This window comes from Excalfactoria chinensis, chromosome 4, assembly GCF_039878825.1.
Source record: "Excalfactoria chinensis isolate bCotChi1 chromosome 4, bCotChi1.hap2, whole genome shotgun sequence".
Lineage (NCBI taxonomy): Eukaryota > Metazoa > Chordata > Aves > Galliformes > Phasianidae > Excalfactoria > Excalfactoria chinensis.
Window position 1 is genome coordinate 9,912,620 of NC_092828.1, and position 15,566 is coordinate 9,928,185.

Here is a 15,566-nt window from a genome sequence, read left to right on the forward strand (position 1 = left end):
TGCCCATTCATGGTAGCTCTGTTCACAGATCTGAAGCTATGGCTTCTCCTAGGAACATTTTTCCTCTTATACGCATTTGGCCAAGGACTCCACAACTCAGAATTATGAAACAATGGTAACAAACATAACAAGGCCAACGCTTTCTGCTACTTGCATGTCTAACCTTGATGTGATTCATGTGGCATTTTCTAGAAACAGACTGAAATCTTTAAAGATACAGCACACCAAAAGTCTTGTGAACTACGAGTAAAGATTTTCTATTTAATAGAGAAGATCTGAGGCACGATGTATGACTTGGAGATGTGGATCTGAAAATCATCAGAATTTGAGATGATTCCAACATGGATTTCAGTTTTTGAACCACCTTATGGTTTTGTTTACAGACTTTGATTCAGTGAAAGATACTTTACATAAGTACAAGACTTTCAGTTTTGAGGGTGGAGGGGCTTATTATTTATCTTTGTTAGTGTCATCATAGACCACAGTTGTGTTAAGGTATGACTATATGGGGACATGCTATGAACAGATTTTGACTACATTTATGCTCATTCAAAAAAGAAAATTTATAATAAGCGTTAACACATTCTGGGTTCACTACATTAAATATACAGTATGTGTCTTATCGTAATACATTATATTCAGTAATGTTTTTTCAATTTATTTCCTGTACTTGGGAATATATACATATTATTTTTCTGTTCTTCCTTATTTTCCTGTGAATTTCTCTGCATACACTATCCACAAAACTCAGCTGAGGCCCATAAGCAGTCTTTCAGGTAAGCCTGACTCAAGTCCTTACCTACAGACTGGGAACTTCAGCTTGTATCATTGAACATGGGAAGCAGTACTGATAGCAGATGACAGCTCTGCTGCAGCAGGGGATATAGACAGAAGTGTTCTGTCACAGCAGCATTTTATGTGGGCTAATGCTTTCAGGCCAGGTAAACTCCCTGGCAGAGAGTGGTGTAAGCTTCTGTAAGCTGTCATGGATCTCTGGCAAAGCCTCACTTACACATGGTGCTATGCAAGAATTTTGTCACCCAGTAAGAGCCTAAATTCTGCTGACATGGCTCAGAGTTTCTTTTACAGTAGAACTGTTAAAGATGCAATGTGAGATTAGTGGTGGGAAGCCAGCATATATCAGCCAGTACTTCAGAGTACAGAGTTATATTATCCCAAGGCCAGTGGACTATTCAATCCTATATGTGGAGTGATATGCTGTAGCTTCACATAAACAGCAATTTTGTCGAGCAGTCACAGCTGCAAGAGATCACGATATGCTTAATGAGTGCTAACCCCTCTGCAACAGGCACAAAGGGGACAGTATAAGGCTTGTCACTTTGCTTGCTCCAGAAAGCACAAAGTTATTTACAAGGTTACAAGCAGGAAGACTGGTTTTGCTGGCTACGTTGATTGTGTAACGTTGCACTGGAATCCTTGCAGATTACATTTGCTGTTCTCAAATTCAGTTTTCCTCAATGTTTTTGCATGTGCAGTTGTGATTTTTTAATTATTCATGCCATATCTTGGCTCTTCCTCAAACCATTCTTTGTTTTTATGTTTCTTCACATTTTATTTCTATAACCTATATGGTTGCCGTTCTCATGTATGAACTGCACAGTGATGCCAGCATTACCTGCTAGACTTCCTGTCACACACAGCAGTCTCCCACATCACAATTTATTTGTTCTGACCAACTTCCCAAATGCTAACTGCTGACAAGAGAGAACAGTCCTTGATTGTCTCGTTGTAACAGAGATTTCTTTCATCCTCAGCCATTGCTCCCTTTGATGTTATTCCATTCTTTCTGTTTGCGAAGTTTGCCTTGGAGTTGTATTTCACCTACTGATCATAACACATTTAGGTTTGCAATGGGTAATTGAATTCTAGCTTAAAACTGCTGATGTAGTATTTTTATTCTGCCCACAGTGAGAGGAGCTCTACATAAAAGTTGTTACTGACATCTTGACATTGCAATACAGACAGCTTCATGTAGTGCTCTGTTATTATTTCATTACAGCAGCTTCACACTAATTCATTATTTCTAAACATGCGTACATCTAGCCTTGCAAATAGCCATACATTTATTTTCATAGCCAGAACCTCATTTTCAGATCCCAGCCAGCTACTCTTTGGAAACTTCAGGTTGACTTCTGTTTTATTTACTACAGATGCCCACAACAGCACATGACAATCCCAAGCACAAGATGGAGAGGTACACACTGCCACAGGCACCTACAGATTGCAAAGATGAACCTGCAGGTTTTGGCAGCTCTCCCACAGCCAGTAATTTCCTGATAAAGCAGCCTGAATATGCTAGCCTAAATACTGAACAATTCATATCTTAGAATCATAGAATCATAGTAATGCTTGGGTTAGAAGGGACCTCAGAGATCATCCAGTTCCAACCTCCTTCTGTGGGCAAGAACTTGAATTGAGGATTAGACATGCAATTAGAGTTGCTAAGGTTGTAACCCAAAGAAGTCCAGTCCTGAATTCTTGAGAGACAAGACAGGAAATAAAAACAGAAATGTTTTTAACATACAGATATTTAGGGAGGTTTCTTCAAACAAAAGAGAGGCAGCAAAAAAGCAAAAGGGGGTCCAGGAGGCTATATAACAACATGTTCTTAGTCTTCAGTGATAGAAAATAATTGCTATTTTTGAAGTAATGGGAAAATGACAAGTTTCTGGAAGTTTATGGCAGGCATTTGAGGGATAATTTGTCATTTAAGACACAAGAAATGTTAGGAAAAAAAAATCATAGAATCATAGAATTACCCAGGTTGGAAAAGACCTTGAAGATCATCAAGTCCAACCGCAACCTAACCAGTGCCCTAACTCTAATTACCCTCCACTAAATCATATCCCTGAGTACCACATCCAAATGGCTCTTAAACACATCCAGGGATGGTGATTCAACCACCTCCCTGGGGAGCCTATTCCAGTACCTAACTACTCTTTCTGTAAAGAAGTTCTTCCTAATATCCAAGCTAAACTTGCCCTGACGCAACTTGAGGCCATTTCCCCAAATGTGTACAAGGAAGGTAAACTCCTTTATGCCTTGAATACACTTTTTTTTTCCTGTGTTCTTCCAGGATGGCACTGAGGATTTGGTGCAAAGAAAATCATCACAATTGTCACATCCCATTTCACCTTCCAATAATGATGGAAGTGGTGCAAAATGCTGACATTTTGGAGGCTGGCTTTTCAACCTTTTTCACAGTGTCTAAAAGCTGATTGCTTTTAGAAAAACTCATCAAGAGATGCCTGCTTCTTAGCCTGAGATTTTGGTTGGTAACCTAAGTCTGAACTTCAGAGTTCCTCTCATAGACCTCTGCAGTGAAGAAGCAAAGGCTTTAGTAGTCTCTTCCACTGAGCAGCAGTGCAGGAAGAGTCAAACTTCAGCATCACTAAAGCAGTTTTTTCTTGTTACATCCAATTCTGACTGAATATCCACTGTCTTCGATACAGCAAGTTGTATCTCATTTAGCTTTCAAAGCAACAATTCCACATAGCCACAGGCTTACCAGCATCACTCTGAGAATGCCTTGAACTCATAATGGTTATTATATGCAAAGATATTTCATGATCAAATTATTACACAAATTGCAGTGATGCTGGAAGCCAGATCTCATTAGCATGAAGGAAGAGCAAAGACAAGACGGATGCTGCACAGCCACAATTGAGATTCTTTACACATTTCTGCTAGTGTGATACAGAACATATATAAACACATGGATATTCACGTATGCTCTGCAACTTCATGGAGCTTTACAAGGCCAACAGCAACACAGCTGCTTCAGCACAGCTGGGCAGCCCAAGAAAGTTTTCCATGGCAAATGGGTGGCAGATGGCTGCAGGATGGAAAATAGGTAATGAAAGCAGCAATGAAAACATGCTGTTAAAGAGAATCAATGATTCAATTAATGATAGGAAGTGACAGCAGATGCTGAAGTTACAAAACAAGAGTTTAAAGGGAGGGGTTAATACATTACAGGAGTGGAATCTGATAGAGCAGATCCATGAGTGGCACTGAGAAAGTGAACAGGGAACATTTGCTGTTTCTTCTAATGAAAATAGCAAATAGCATGTTGAGCAAAAAGTAGATGGCTCTTCACAGCAATACAGTTCACTGTGAAACTCCTCAAGCAGGATGCTTTGGCTGCTGTAAAGCATGCATGGATTCAAAGAACAGCTGAATAAGATAATGGAAGAAAATGCATGGAAGGTTCTTTAACACAAAGAATGCACATCTGGCTCAGAGAGTCCCTTCTGTTGATATCTCCTGCTAGCAACTGCTAAAAACAGGACACTGGATTCACAAGATGATAGCTTAGGTTGGAAAGAACTTCAGTCTTCTCCAGTTCCCTGCTGTGGGCCATCCACCAGATCAGGCTGCCCAGGGTTCCATCCAACCTAGCCTTTAGGACCTCTGGGATGAACCATCCATAACCTCTCTGAGCAGCCTGGATTGTCCCATCCTCATTATAGGTTCATAGTCTTTGTGGTGGTACTGATTATCTCCAGGTGCACTCAGTCCTAGATTTGCTTCATTTGAATGCAGAGCAACCTTACCCACAGTCCCGCTGCCTCCCACTACAATGCTGAGCTGCCCTGAACTCTGAGCTCCTCATAAGAGGAGCTGTGCAAGGCTGTGTTATGTAATTGCAGCTGGACTTATCTAGGTTTCTTAAAATGGATTTCTTATTTTTTTAAAACATAGTTTCTATCAAAGCTATAGTAGTTAATTTTTATGCAGGTGGAATGCACTGCCTTCCTCCTTAATAACCAGACGTGCTACCAGACATCTGTGGTGCAGCGCTGCCTGGAGTGCAGGCCGAGGCGAGGAACAACATAAACACCCTCATCTTAATTCACCTGTGCACTGACTTGCTGTGGCAAACACACCAGTCGCGCACCAGTAGGGCAGGATGATGCAGAAGACGACCTCCCCAGCGGAGCAACGGGCAGCAGGTGGGAGCAGGCTGCGAGGGAAGGGGTGGGGGGAAGCTGCAGCAGCGCTGCCCGCAGGAGCAGCAAGGCACGGAGGGGGATGTAGTCCGTAGGGCTGCCTACACTTCCCAAGGTGCCCGCAGCGCCGAGGCTGTGCAGGGGGTGCGGGCACCTGGCGGCGGGGCGGAGCCGCCTGCCCCGCTGCGGGCGGCGGGCGGGGATGGGCCCGGTGCCGCCCGCGGGGGCGCGGTGACGGCGGAACGGAGCAGAGCGGCGGGTGCGGCCCCTCTGCACGCCATGAGCACCGGCACAGGTAGGCGGCGAACCCTCCGCTAACCCTGCTCGGGGTTGGGGAGGGCGCTGGGGTCTGTCGCGGTGCGGGGGGAGAGAGCTTAGTATTGTCCGTTTGGAAGATAAGAAAAATAAATGGGATGTCTGTGTATCTCCGGGGGGAGCTGTCGCAGCGCAGGGGAAGCTGCGGATGTCGGGAGAGATCGTGCTGAGCCGGGTGCTCCATTGGGGCCGCCGTCGCCCCGGTCACCGCCCGAAGCCCCAGTGAGAGCCCCCCGGGTGGGCTCGGCAGCCGCTGCCCCCGGCGGTGTGTGCGGCTGCGTCCTCCCCGTCCCCCTCCCGTATAACCGGGGCTATTTGGGTGGGGGTATTTGGGGTGAGAGTTCGGCCTCTGCTCCTGGTCGAGCGTGGCGACAGCGGAGGGGAAAATCACTGAGATTTCATCGGAACCTCGGGTAGGATTTCCACGCAGGAGATCCAGTTGCCTAGGGCGATGTGAAAGTAATTCATGCCGTGACACAAGCAGTATTTGAGAACTGGCTCGGAATTGTGTTTTCCAGCGATTCAGCATTTGTCTGCATCGGGTGGCACAGGGGGTGGTTGCTTCAGAGCACAGCTGATGGCCAAATATTACAGTCTTTAAGGCAAATACAGGCTTATGCTTAGGGAAAGGGGAGGCTTTAAGAGCTGATTGTATATTTCATTTCTGAGCACAACAGTAGTGGCTAAATATACCCTCTGCCACAACGACAAGGAGATGTGGAATAGCTGCAGTTACGTGCTGACTCTGTATGTCAACACGCTTAATCACACCACATCCTCTCAATAAGCCAAATGGGAGCGCAGCACGACCAACGAAGGGCATTGCTCCCTGTTAGAGCAATGAGAGACCTGGGGTCAAACACCTGCCAGGGAACTCAGATCAAAATGTAGCTTTCCATTTCCTCTATTGGAAGCATCAGTATTGCCCTGCTTTTCTGTCAGCTGTGCTCCTGTGTGGTCTATGTTTCCAGCTCTAGGGGAGAGCCCTGGCTGGGTCAGGTGCATAGGGGGCACAGGTGGGAGCAGAGCAGAAATGGAAATCCTGAGCCTTTCCTCTGACTTTAAAGGAATCTGGATGGTTAACATAGATGGTGACATCTGCATTGGAAATGACTGAAGTCGCGCACAGAATCATATCCTGTTACCAAGCTGTAATCTTCAGTGGAAGAATATGTAATACTATGAAGCATTTAGATTCTGTAGCAGTTGAACTGAGGTTGGTAGAGGGAGTAGAAAATTCCAGAGTTGTATCTCGAGGATGTTTTAAACACAAATTCAATAGGTTGCAAAGTTATAAACCCAGAAGAAGAGTTAGCGGGTAACAGTGCAGATGAGACTTGACACAGTTCTGTCTCTGTAATTGCACCAAACATGATGTAAAGAAATAGCAAAAATGAACAGTGCCAAGATAAAAATAACAGCCTGAGTATAAGAGTGGAAAAAAACCCCTGAGAGTTCATAGCTCTCATTTGAAAGTATAACTGGTAGTTTAGGCACATTGGTTTTCAGTATCACTTCAGCTTTGATGTTTCCATATTTCCCTTTTGCCTGTCTATGTGGAGTGAGTAAACAACTTACAGTCAATTTCTACAATACATTAAATGTGAGGATCTCACCCATTCTCTCTGAGGTTGGTTGAAATTTTCCATTTACATCAATGGGGCAAGTATCGTACAACAGATTTAATGCCACAGCTTTCTTGGGTAGACTTTCTGTTTACAAAAGTTTTCCACAAATATTACTCTGGAAAGGCTGTAATTCACAGCTTGGTGATGGCGCTGTAACAGAAGGATGTTTCTGCAAAGGGTGAAATTTGGTAGCAAAAATCAGCCCCATGTAAGGCTTTGTGAATCCAGGGCAGATCTGAATGAGATGAAGCCAATCTTTGTAGATCTGTGCTCGCTGCTCCAGAAGCCTTTGCTCGGTCCATGTCTTCTGTATATATAACATTTGGCTTTAGATTTACAAATGTTTCTATTTGGTAATACGATAATAATGGCCTAATAGGATATACTTTGAAGTCTAGAAAATATATGATCATATGGCTTAGAAAAACTCAGGTCAAATGTATTATATTTATGTCATAATTAGATGTTATTACACATGATTTCTCCTCAGCTGAATTCCATGTACTTCCCCCTGATTTTAGCTGAAAATACGTCAAGCAAAGGCTCCCTCACAAGCCTTTTTACCTAGGAGAGTTGCACTGAATGGCTGTATATTCAGGATTCGAAGTCAAGAATAATAATGTGATCAGTCCTGTGGTTCAGTTCTTTGCTGTCTTGAAAACATAGCTAGATGAACAAAGTAGGTTAAAAATCTGGAATTGAGAAAAACTAGGTTCTCATCAGGTCCCAGAAATAGGCTATTGTGGTGTCGATTATCTGAGTGCAAAAAGAATCAAAGCCAATTATGTACAATGTGGATTAGATTAGATTAAATTAATGTCATGACACAAATTCATGTGGCTGTTTAGTCTCTAACCTACTCCATCAGAAGGGAAAATTTGGTTGTGTGGGTCAGAAAGCAGGTGAAGGGAGTTTCACAACCCAAATAGGGCAAGATTACGGCATTACTGGTTGCACAGGCTGATCTCACAGGTTTACTGTATTGGCAAGAGGTTTAATTCCTTTTCAAAGTTCACATGCAAATATGAACAATACGAACAATAGCATGATTGTTTTAGGCTGTAGTATATTTTACAGTTAGATACACTGTTTTACTTTCTGCTCTTTGCTTTGAGCACTGGTAGAAGAGAGCATTAAATTACTGGATGGGAGAAGCAAGAGGTCTCCTTGCTTTAGAGTTCACCAGCTAATGAAATATGTATGTGTATAGATCAAAATGCACAGTCCTTGAAGTTTTGTAACTAAAAAGAATTAGAACTACTCCATTTCCTTGCCATTTTAGCCATGGTACAATACTACTGAAAAAATAAGCAGTGGCACGTGTTTCCTTATGGTAGTTCTTGAAATGAAATTAAATTGCGTGGCATATACAAGGAAGCTGTATCTTATGCTTCCATGAGGTACATTTTTTGGTTGAAGATTATTCTCTATAACATCATATTTTTAGCTGGTAAGAACACAGAGCAGTGTGCTACAAGAAGATGAAGTAGGTTGGAAAAGGTTATCAGGGGATATCTACATCAGCTGAAACTTCTGATTGCAGGATTTCCCAAACACTGCTCCGACAGGAAAGGTGGCTGGTTCTGCTTCAGCAAACCTGGACGTATGACTCTGAGTCATCTCTGCTTCTTGCCTGTCTGCAGTGTAGTACCTGTGCAGTGCTGAGCCCCCTGTGTGGCTGCATTTCTGCCTGCAGCTGGCTGCTACTTCTGCACACTGGCACTGTACTTCTGCTTCTGTTTCTCAGGGCATTAATGTCTTGCATACTTAATGCTCAATATTCCACTTTCTCATTAAATGGAGGGCTAAGAAAAGTAAAGAGCTTAAAAAAGATGTTAAAAAATACAAAAAAAAAAGCATGGCTACTGAGCTAACTTTCTCCCTCTTTTCCCTCATTCTGTGCTGTGGACTGGCCAATATCAGGGAAAGTTATGAAACTCTGGTTGCAGCTTTCCCTGCTTTGGCAAATCATTCCCTTTTTAACAGTTCACAGATTCACAGACCCCCCAGATCTAGGCTGCGGAAATCTCTCTCCTTAATTTTGGTAACTGGAAGCTCAGAGCAGCATTTTCCAGTCTTGATGGGGGACATTTTTGAGCAAAGCAATCACTGTAGTGAATTAAGAAGTGGAATGCTGCTGCTCCTCCCTTGTTCATTCATGTAGGGGGGTGGAGGGGACTCTGAGATTATTGGACAATTTGCTGGCTCATTATCCGCATCCCTAAATATATACTTTGGACAAATATTTCTGAATTTAGATGATTTCCCCATGTCAGGATCTATTAGCACTGTGTCAAGGCCCTGAACTGTTACCGTCTGAAATGTTGGAGGGATTTTTTCACAGCTGGTTAGCTGATGCTCGTGCTGTGAAATTCAGATGGAGTCGTCTTTTGCAAGTACCACAGTTATTTATTTCTCCATTTTGGAAAGGATTGTGGGAGGAATATAAGCTCCATTCAGTGATGAGTTCTGTCTTCTTTAGGAGCTATTTTTCTCCCTTTCTTTGCAAAAGCTGGCCTTAGAGAAATTGATCAATATCTCTATTTTGGAGATTTTCCTCCAGCTGTAGTATGAGTTGATTTATCTATAGTGAAGGGGGAAAAAAATCTAACTGCATTTAGCCACGAAAAGTAAGCACTCCTGAATTATAAGATATCATTAGAGGTATTTTTAAAAGACTTTAATGTTCCCATAACATGGTGGGGTTTTTCCAAGTAGAAACCATTATTTTTTAGGATTAAGTGATTTTATTTTATTTTATTTTCTTCTTCGATAACAGAACAAAACTGGTCCTCGTGACACGTATAAGGAGCAAATGTGGCATCTTAATTACACAAATACAGCAGCCAGTTCCTTGTAAGTTTTCAAGTATCCCTCCCGTCACGTCATTTCTAGCTCAGGTTGGTCCAGTGCATCAGGAGAGGATGAAACAGGAATGTCCCGTGTTCTTCCCCTTCTCTCCTGTCAAGTGTTTTGTGGACAAAGTATATATGTATGTATATAAATGCCCTCACTTCTAGTGGCTTATAGAGTGAAATAACGGAATACAGAATAATTGTGGAACAGTAAGCACACAGCAGTTGTTTTTTTTAAGTCTGTTTCAAAGGATAACAAAGCAAATCCCTACGATACAGTTCATATGGTGAAATCCTTAGGGAAGAGGTAGGAGTTCAGATTTGATATCTATCATATGTAGAAGAAGTCAAAGAACCTGTTCTACTTGAGTATGTCATGTGTGAGCTTTTGTCACTTCAGAAAATAGGTCACTGTAGCTCTTTCCCCTCTCAGGTATGTGGCTCGTGGATTCACAAGTAGCAGAAAGCCTCAGAGGTTTTAACTAGTTGCTCAGAGGCATTTAACTAGTTGATTTCTAAATAAGCATAGGGATCTAAATAGGACTAAATTAATAGAGGTGCGTGTGTGTGTGTGTGTATATGCAACATTTAATTCAGAGTGTTCTTGATCTAAGGCCAGATTGTTTGATTTATTGTTACTTTTGTCAAGAGTTCACTGAGGTGTGTTTATAAATCCCAGTTTAAAGTGATGTGAATGCTCTAGAAGTCATGATAAATATTTTTCCAGTTTCATCTTTGTTTCCATCTCAGTTCCTTTTGTTTACTTTGCTCAGTTTACACATCCTCTACAGCCCTTTTCCTTTCCTGTTGGTGCAGACTTCGCTTGGATCTGCAAGTCATTCTGTTCTTTACCTTGTAATGGAGCAGCAAGGGGCTTTAATAGAGTTCAACAGACAAGTTCACTTTCCATAGCCTAGTAGTGTTTGCCTTGCTCCTGTGTTCTCTTGGCTTTGCAAACCAGCAGCACTAAAACAGTCACTTGGTTATGATTTTAGATACAATGCAGATATAGAGGATCTAATCTTTGAGGCTGCATGAGTAAGATTGCGTAGGGCACAGAGACCAAAGTAAACCACAGAAGCTGGCTGTGTTGCTGGTGTTACCCTTGATGAGAGGAAGGCAGGAATAGAAAAGGATTTGCAGCCAAATCACATAAATGGAACACGAGGCAATCTGGAACAGCTGGAGCCTCGTCTGTCTGTGCTGCAGCCAATGTCTGGCAGCGACGGCAGCACCTTGCCCTGCAACTCACACATATGCTATCTGTTCTGCTAACCGGGCCACACAGCAAGCTCTGAGTGACAGTGCTAGGGATTATGCCTGTGGTCAGAGTTCCAATGTGCTCAATGGTTCCTTTCCTACTCTGACTAAACTGAAAAAATACCATGCTCTGCCTTTGAAGTGGGACAAAACTGAGCCTGGGCTTATGTTGTAGGTATGTGATATTGATAGTTGGTTAACATGGAACTGTATGCTCCCTGAAGCCTAGCCATGCTGCCCAGCACCTGGCTGTGGCTTGGAATTAGACCTCTAAGCATCCTACTCAGCTGCAAATTTTCTGTGGTTATCTTAATGCATCCTACGGCAAGGCTTCAGAGCTCCTGTGGAGGTGCTGCAATGGGCAGGTTCGTCTCACTTACCTTGCTGATTGTACTGGCTCACTCCTGCCTCAGGAAATTGAATAAAAACCTGCTTCTTCCGGGGAAGGCATAATGTAAGAGCATTTGCTAGTTCTCCTGCAACAAGAAGAACATTTATGTATTGCAGACCTGTTGAGCAGTTGCTTGGAAGATGCAGACTCTCTCCCTTGGGCTACATATTTGTAGCTCCAGGGCCCCTCCGCAACCAACACCAGTTTGTTTGTTTGTTTGTTTTTGTGAACATCTGGCTTCTCCAGAAGCACTGGGACTTGGAGAAGTGCTAAACATCTGTCACCTGTGGGTGAAATCAGTGTGAGCTGCTGTGGTTGTTTTTTCCCCACCCTGCATTAAGGCCATTTATTTCTGTGACTGAATACAGAATTAGAAATAAAGATTTCAGTGTCCTTATTCAAATAGCCATGACTGTTCATGATAAACTAAGATAACATCTCGGATACTGCCTTAATACGTCATTGCCTGTGTATTTACTAGCACAAGACTTCAGTAATAAGCATTACTGTTTTGTCTCACTGTATATCATATTCATTGACTTCAAGATCATAATGATGCCTGCATCAGCCTGGATTAACCATCTGGGCCCCTGTGTCCAGCAGTGCCCATTGCCCTGATTTGAGAACTGTGGGTAATGGATTTAGCAACATCTTACAACATGATCAAATTGTAAAAGACCGGGTTGAGAATGAAGTGGTACTTTACACAAAATACCCAATTTAATTGCTTTTTCAATAGCTGGGCCTAAATGTCATTGTCTGCAGAAAGCCAGCAAGGTAATAGACTTTAGTATATATTTGTGTCTTAATAGAGCTACCCTGAAAAGCAGGTTGGACTTTGCCTGTATTATTAATTAGAATTGGCCTAAGACTGAAACCCAGCTTGTGCTGAAGGTCCTTGATACACTGTTATTTCTGAACCTTGGAGTTCAACAGAGTGAAGTTATATACTGCATTTTCAGGAAAATCTGTGGAAGCAGTAGGCACTTATTTCAAATTCAGATTTTCTTCCTTAGAGCTTTCATTTTAATTTGTGATAAGCCAAAGCTTTTTTCAAGGTCAGTGTTCATTTTCCATGGGAACAATGTGGTCAGTGTCCTGTAATGAGCAGGAGACTAACATGAGAGTGATGCTGCCAGCTTTGAAGAAATGCTCAGCTGGGTTTTCTGCGTGTTGTCTCTGAAGCACATAAGGTCTACATAGATCTAGAAGCATGCCATAGTCATGGCTATTTTGGAAAGCTGTGCACAGCTCCAACTGCAAATGGAAGTTGGCAGAATAAGCCTGGCTGTTAAGTTAGAGCTGTCAGAAGCTGCTATAATGTTGGTGGGATATGTGCTTGAATCACCCATTTTGCAAAAAAAAAATAAATTCTTAGTCTAGTTTCTTAGTCTCCAAAGGTTCTTAATAGTTTTGGAAATACATAGGGTGCGCTCCTAGCTTCAGCCCTGGTAATTATCTTGCACATGTTTCCAAAGTGCTGCTATAATCTGTTCAGCAGAGGAATAGGCGCTTGCAGCACAGCTATTTGCACTGTGGACATCAAACAGCTCACCAACTTCAGATGTGGAGTTTAGGTCCATCTTTCTGTTTAATTCTACTTATTTGTTTAAGCTATTTTTATGGCACTGTACAGTCTACAGATCAAATTCAGTTGCTTGATCACCTGCTACTTCTCTGTGTAACTTTTTGTTTGTGCTCACATATCTCACTACTGAGATGTCAGGATGAGCAGAGCTGCCTTCCCTAAAGACAGCAGAAGCTAACAAACTTATCACTTTACCTGAGAGTCCTTTTTTATACCAGTCAGTATTCTTGCTTAGAAAGTACCATTCTCTTTTATAGTTTCCAAAACGCTGGATTTTATTGTATTTTTTCTGTTTGCTTTAAATGGATCTGTGAAGGCATTGGGTGTCTGGCATTGCTTAGTGACTTCTTCACGGTGGGTAAATAGCAAAACGTGATGTGGCTGAGAAAGCTATTTGCCCCGTGACTCCCTGCTGTGGTTCTGGAGGGCAGGATGGCTGTTGTTCTCTGGGCATCTTGGAAGGTTAAAGACTGCAGGTGAGCTGAAAACTTCTATGATTTCTTTAGAGAAATTATGGTAGTTATGGTATGGAAAGACAAAATACAGTATGGAAACTATTTTTTTTTTTTTTTTTTCTGCGTTGACACTGTGGTATTGTGAAGAATCAGCAGTTACCAAAGATCCTATATTGGTCACAGGCTATTTGACATTTCAGCTTGACAGCTATGTATAGCTCTTGAACAGCAGTGAGCAAGGGTTTGTGATGGTGAGAGCTCCACGTTCAGGAGGGACTGAGACTGGTTGCTCTGTATGCTCCTCTCTGTCTTGTCTCTGGGCTGCGACCTCTTCAAGATTGCCGTGCCTGAGATGACTACTATGTCTCACTGTTAGCTTACAAGGTTTCTTTTTATCAGCTTCCCCACACTTTTGGTTGCAAACCTCTGTGTAAGTGTTCTAAGATACTATGCCCTGAGGAAGTCATTAATGCAATAAAACTTTAGAAAGCTTTTCTACATACAAATAGTGCAATTAAGAGGGTAATTAATGTTGTTACAAATTTTCCCTATATTTCATCTGACTGTGATTTATTTAGCCTGCATGCTCTTGCAAGGAGGCTCTGTGTCATGTACTGCACAAACAACTGTACTGTTCTAACTTCCAAAATGGAAGGAAATTCCAGAATTTTCTCCTGTGTTTTCTGTAGAATTCCTTCAGTTTTCGGACTGCATGGATTGCTCTTCACATTTATAGTGTCAGGACTTCCTTTTGGTAGAATTTCATTATAGTAATGTTGATGTTGCGTATTTTTATAAATGTATTTAGATTTTTAATAGTATGCTTCATCATTTGGCTGCAGAGCTCTCACAAGAAGTGATTTGTTAATTCCTGTGTAGAGAGCTGTGTAAAGGAGCTCCTCCTATATAGGGGAGCTGAGAATGGATTTGTGACTTGTTTGGTAAGACTGGTCAAGAGGAAAAACATTAGGAACAGCAAAGCCTCACATCCACTGAATCACTCTGTCTTTCTATGTATAAGCTCTACATGTTTGGGGCTTTTTCTGTCATTGACATAAGTGACTAACTATTCTCTTCAGTAAGTAAGAGAAGTAAGAAAAAAAAAGAAAATTAACTCTTGTTGCTTTCCACCAAGTTTGGAAAATAAAATCTAGTCTTTAGGTTTTGCAGCAGCTTAAGGATGAACAAAGAAATGAAAGAATTGGAGTTGAGTATAACTGACTGCAATAAGGCTGACTTCTGCCATTAATGCCACGTCATAGGCAGCCCAGATATTCTCCTTAAGCTTTGTTTCTATCTGGATCATATCCATGAGACTTCATTCCTAAAAGAAATCAGGATTACATCCAATGTCAGCTGTCAAATAAGACTGCACATAAACCAGTTAAAATAAATAAATAAATAAATAAAATCCACAAAACAATTCCAACCCTGGAAAACGTGAGTTTGTTTTTTGTTTTATTTTACATGCAAAGGCTGCCTGCTCTGGCACCAGAGCTGCAGCTGTGCAGCCCCACCAAGGAATCTGCAGCTCGCAGCACACATTTCCCAGCAGAGCCCTGCCAGCAGCTGCCACTGTCACTTGCCTGTTGTTTCTAGCCATTTAGAGGTGACATATAACATCAAGGAGATAACATGCAGCTCTTTGCTCTAGGGGCAGGGTTAAGCTAATATTTTCCTCACGTTGAAGGCCAGTGCCTTTTGCAGAAAAAGGACAAAGCCCCTGATGTGCTTACCCATTGTCATTTCCCAACCAGTAAGCCAGTATGTGTAGCAATAGGAGCAGGATGCAAACACTAGGCTGGGTCAGCAATTGGAACTAAATGATGCAGGTGCTTTGCTGAAGTTAGGGTGTCAGATGGCTGAAGATCTTCATAGCCCAACTGAAATAAGATGAAGAGCTAATTTCTTCAGCTTTCATCAGTTGTGCTCACATTAATACGATAGGTAACTTGGAAAGTATTTTTGATTCAGGTTGATAATACCTCTAAGCTTCTGACCTCCCCGGTGAGCTGAGAGCTTAGTTACTGGGGTGGAGATTATTTCAGTCCTGAGTGCTGAGTCAGACTTGTTTACTGGGAAAATCTGTCTACATAAGTGG

At 42.1% G+C, this 15,566-nt stretch overlaps 1 protein-coding gene across 12 annotated transcripts in view; it reads left to right on the top strand.

Annotated features, from left to right (window-relative positions):
• Positions 1–4,867: 4,867 nt before the first annotated feature.
• The window catches only part of ABLIM2 (actin binding LIM protein family member 2), a 135,951-nt gene continuing 125,252 nt past the window's right edge, over positions 4,868–15,566 (top strand). For 9 of the 12 annotated variants that reach the window (XM_072334236.1, XM_072334243.1, XM_072334248.1 and 6 more), the window contains exon 1: positions 4,868–4,976. In XM_072334236.1, the coding sequence (XP_072190337.1) occupies positions 4,934–4,976 (43 nt within the window). In that variant the 5' untranslated portion in view covers positions 4,868–4,933. Of the gene's footprint in view, positions 4,977–5,079; positions 5,269–15,566 lie in introns of those variants that run through there. The other 3 variants (XM_072334237.1, XM_072334241.1, XM_072334245.1) reach the window with 1 other exon arrangement.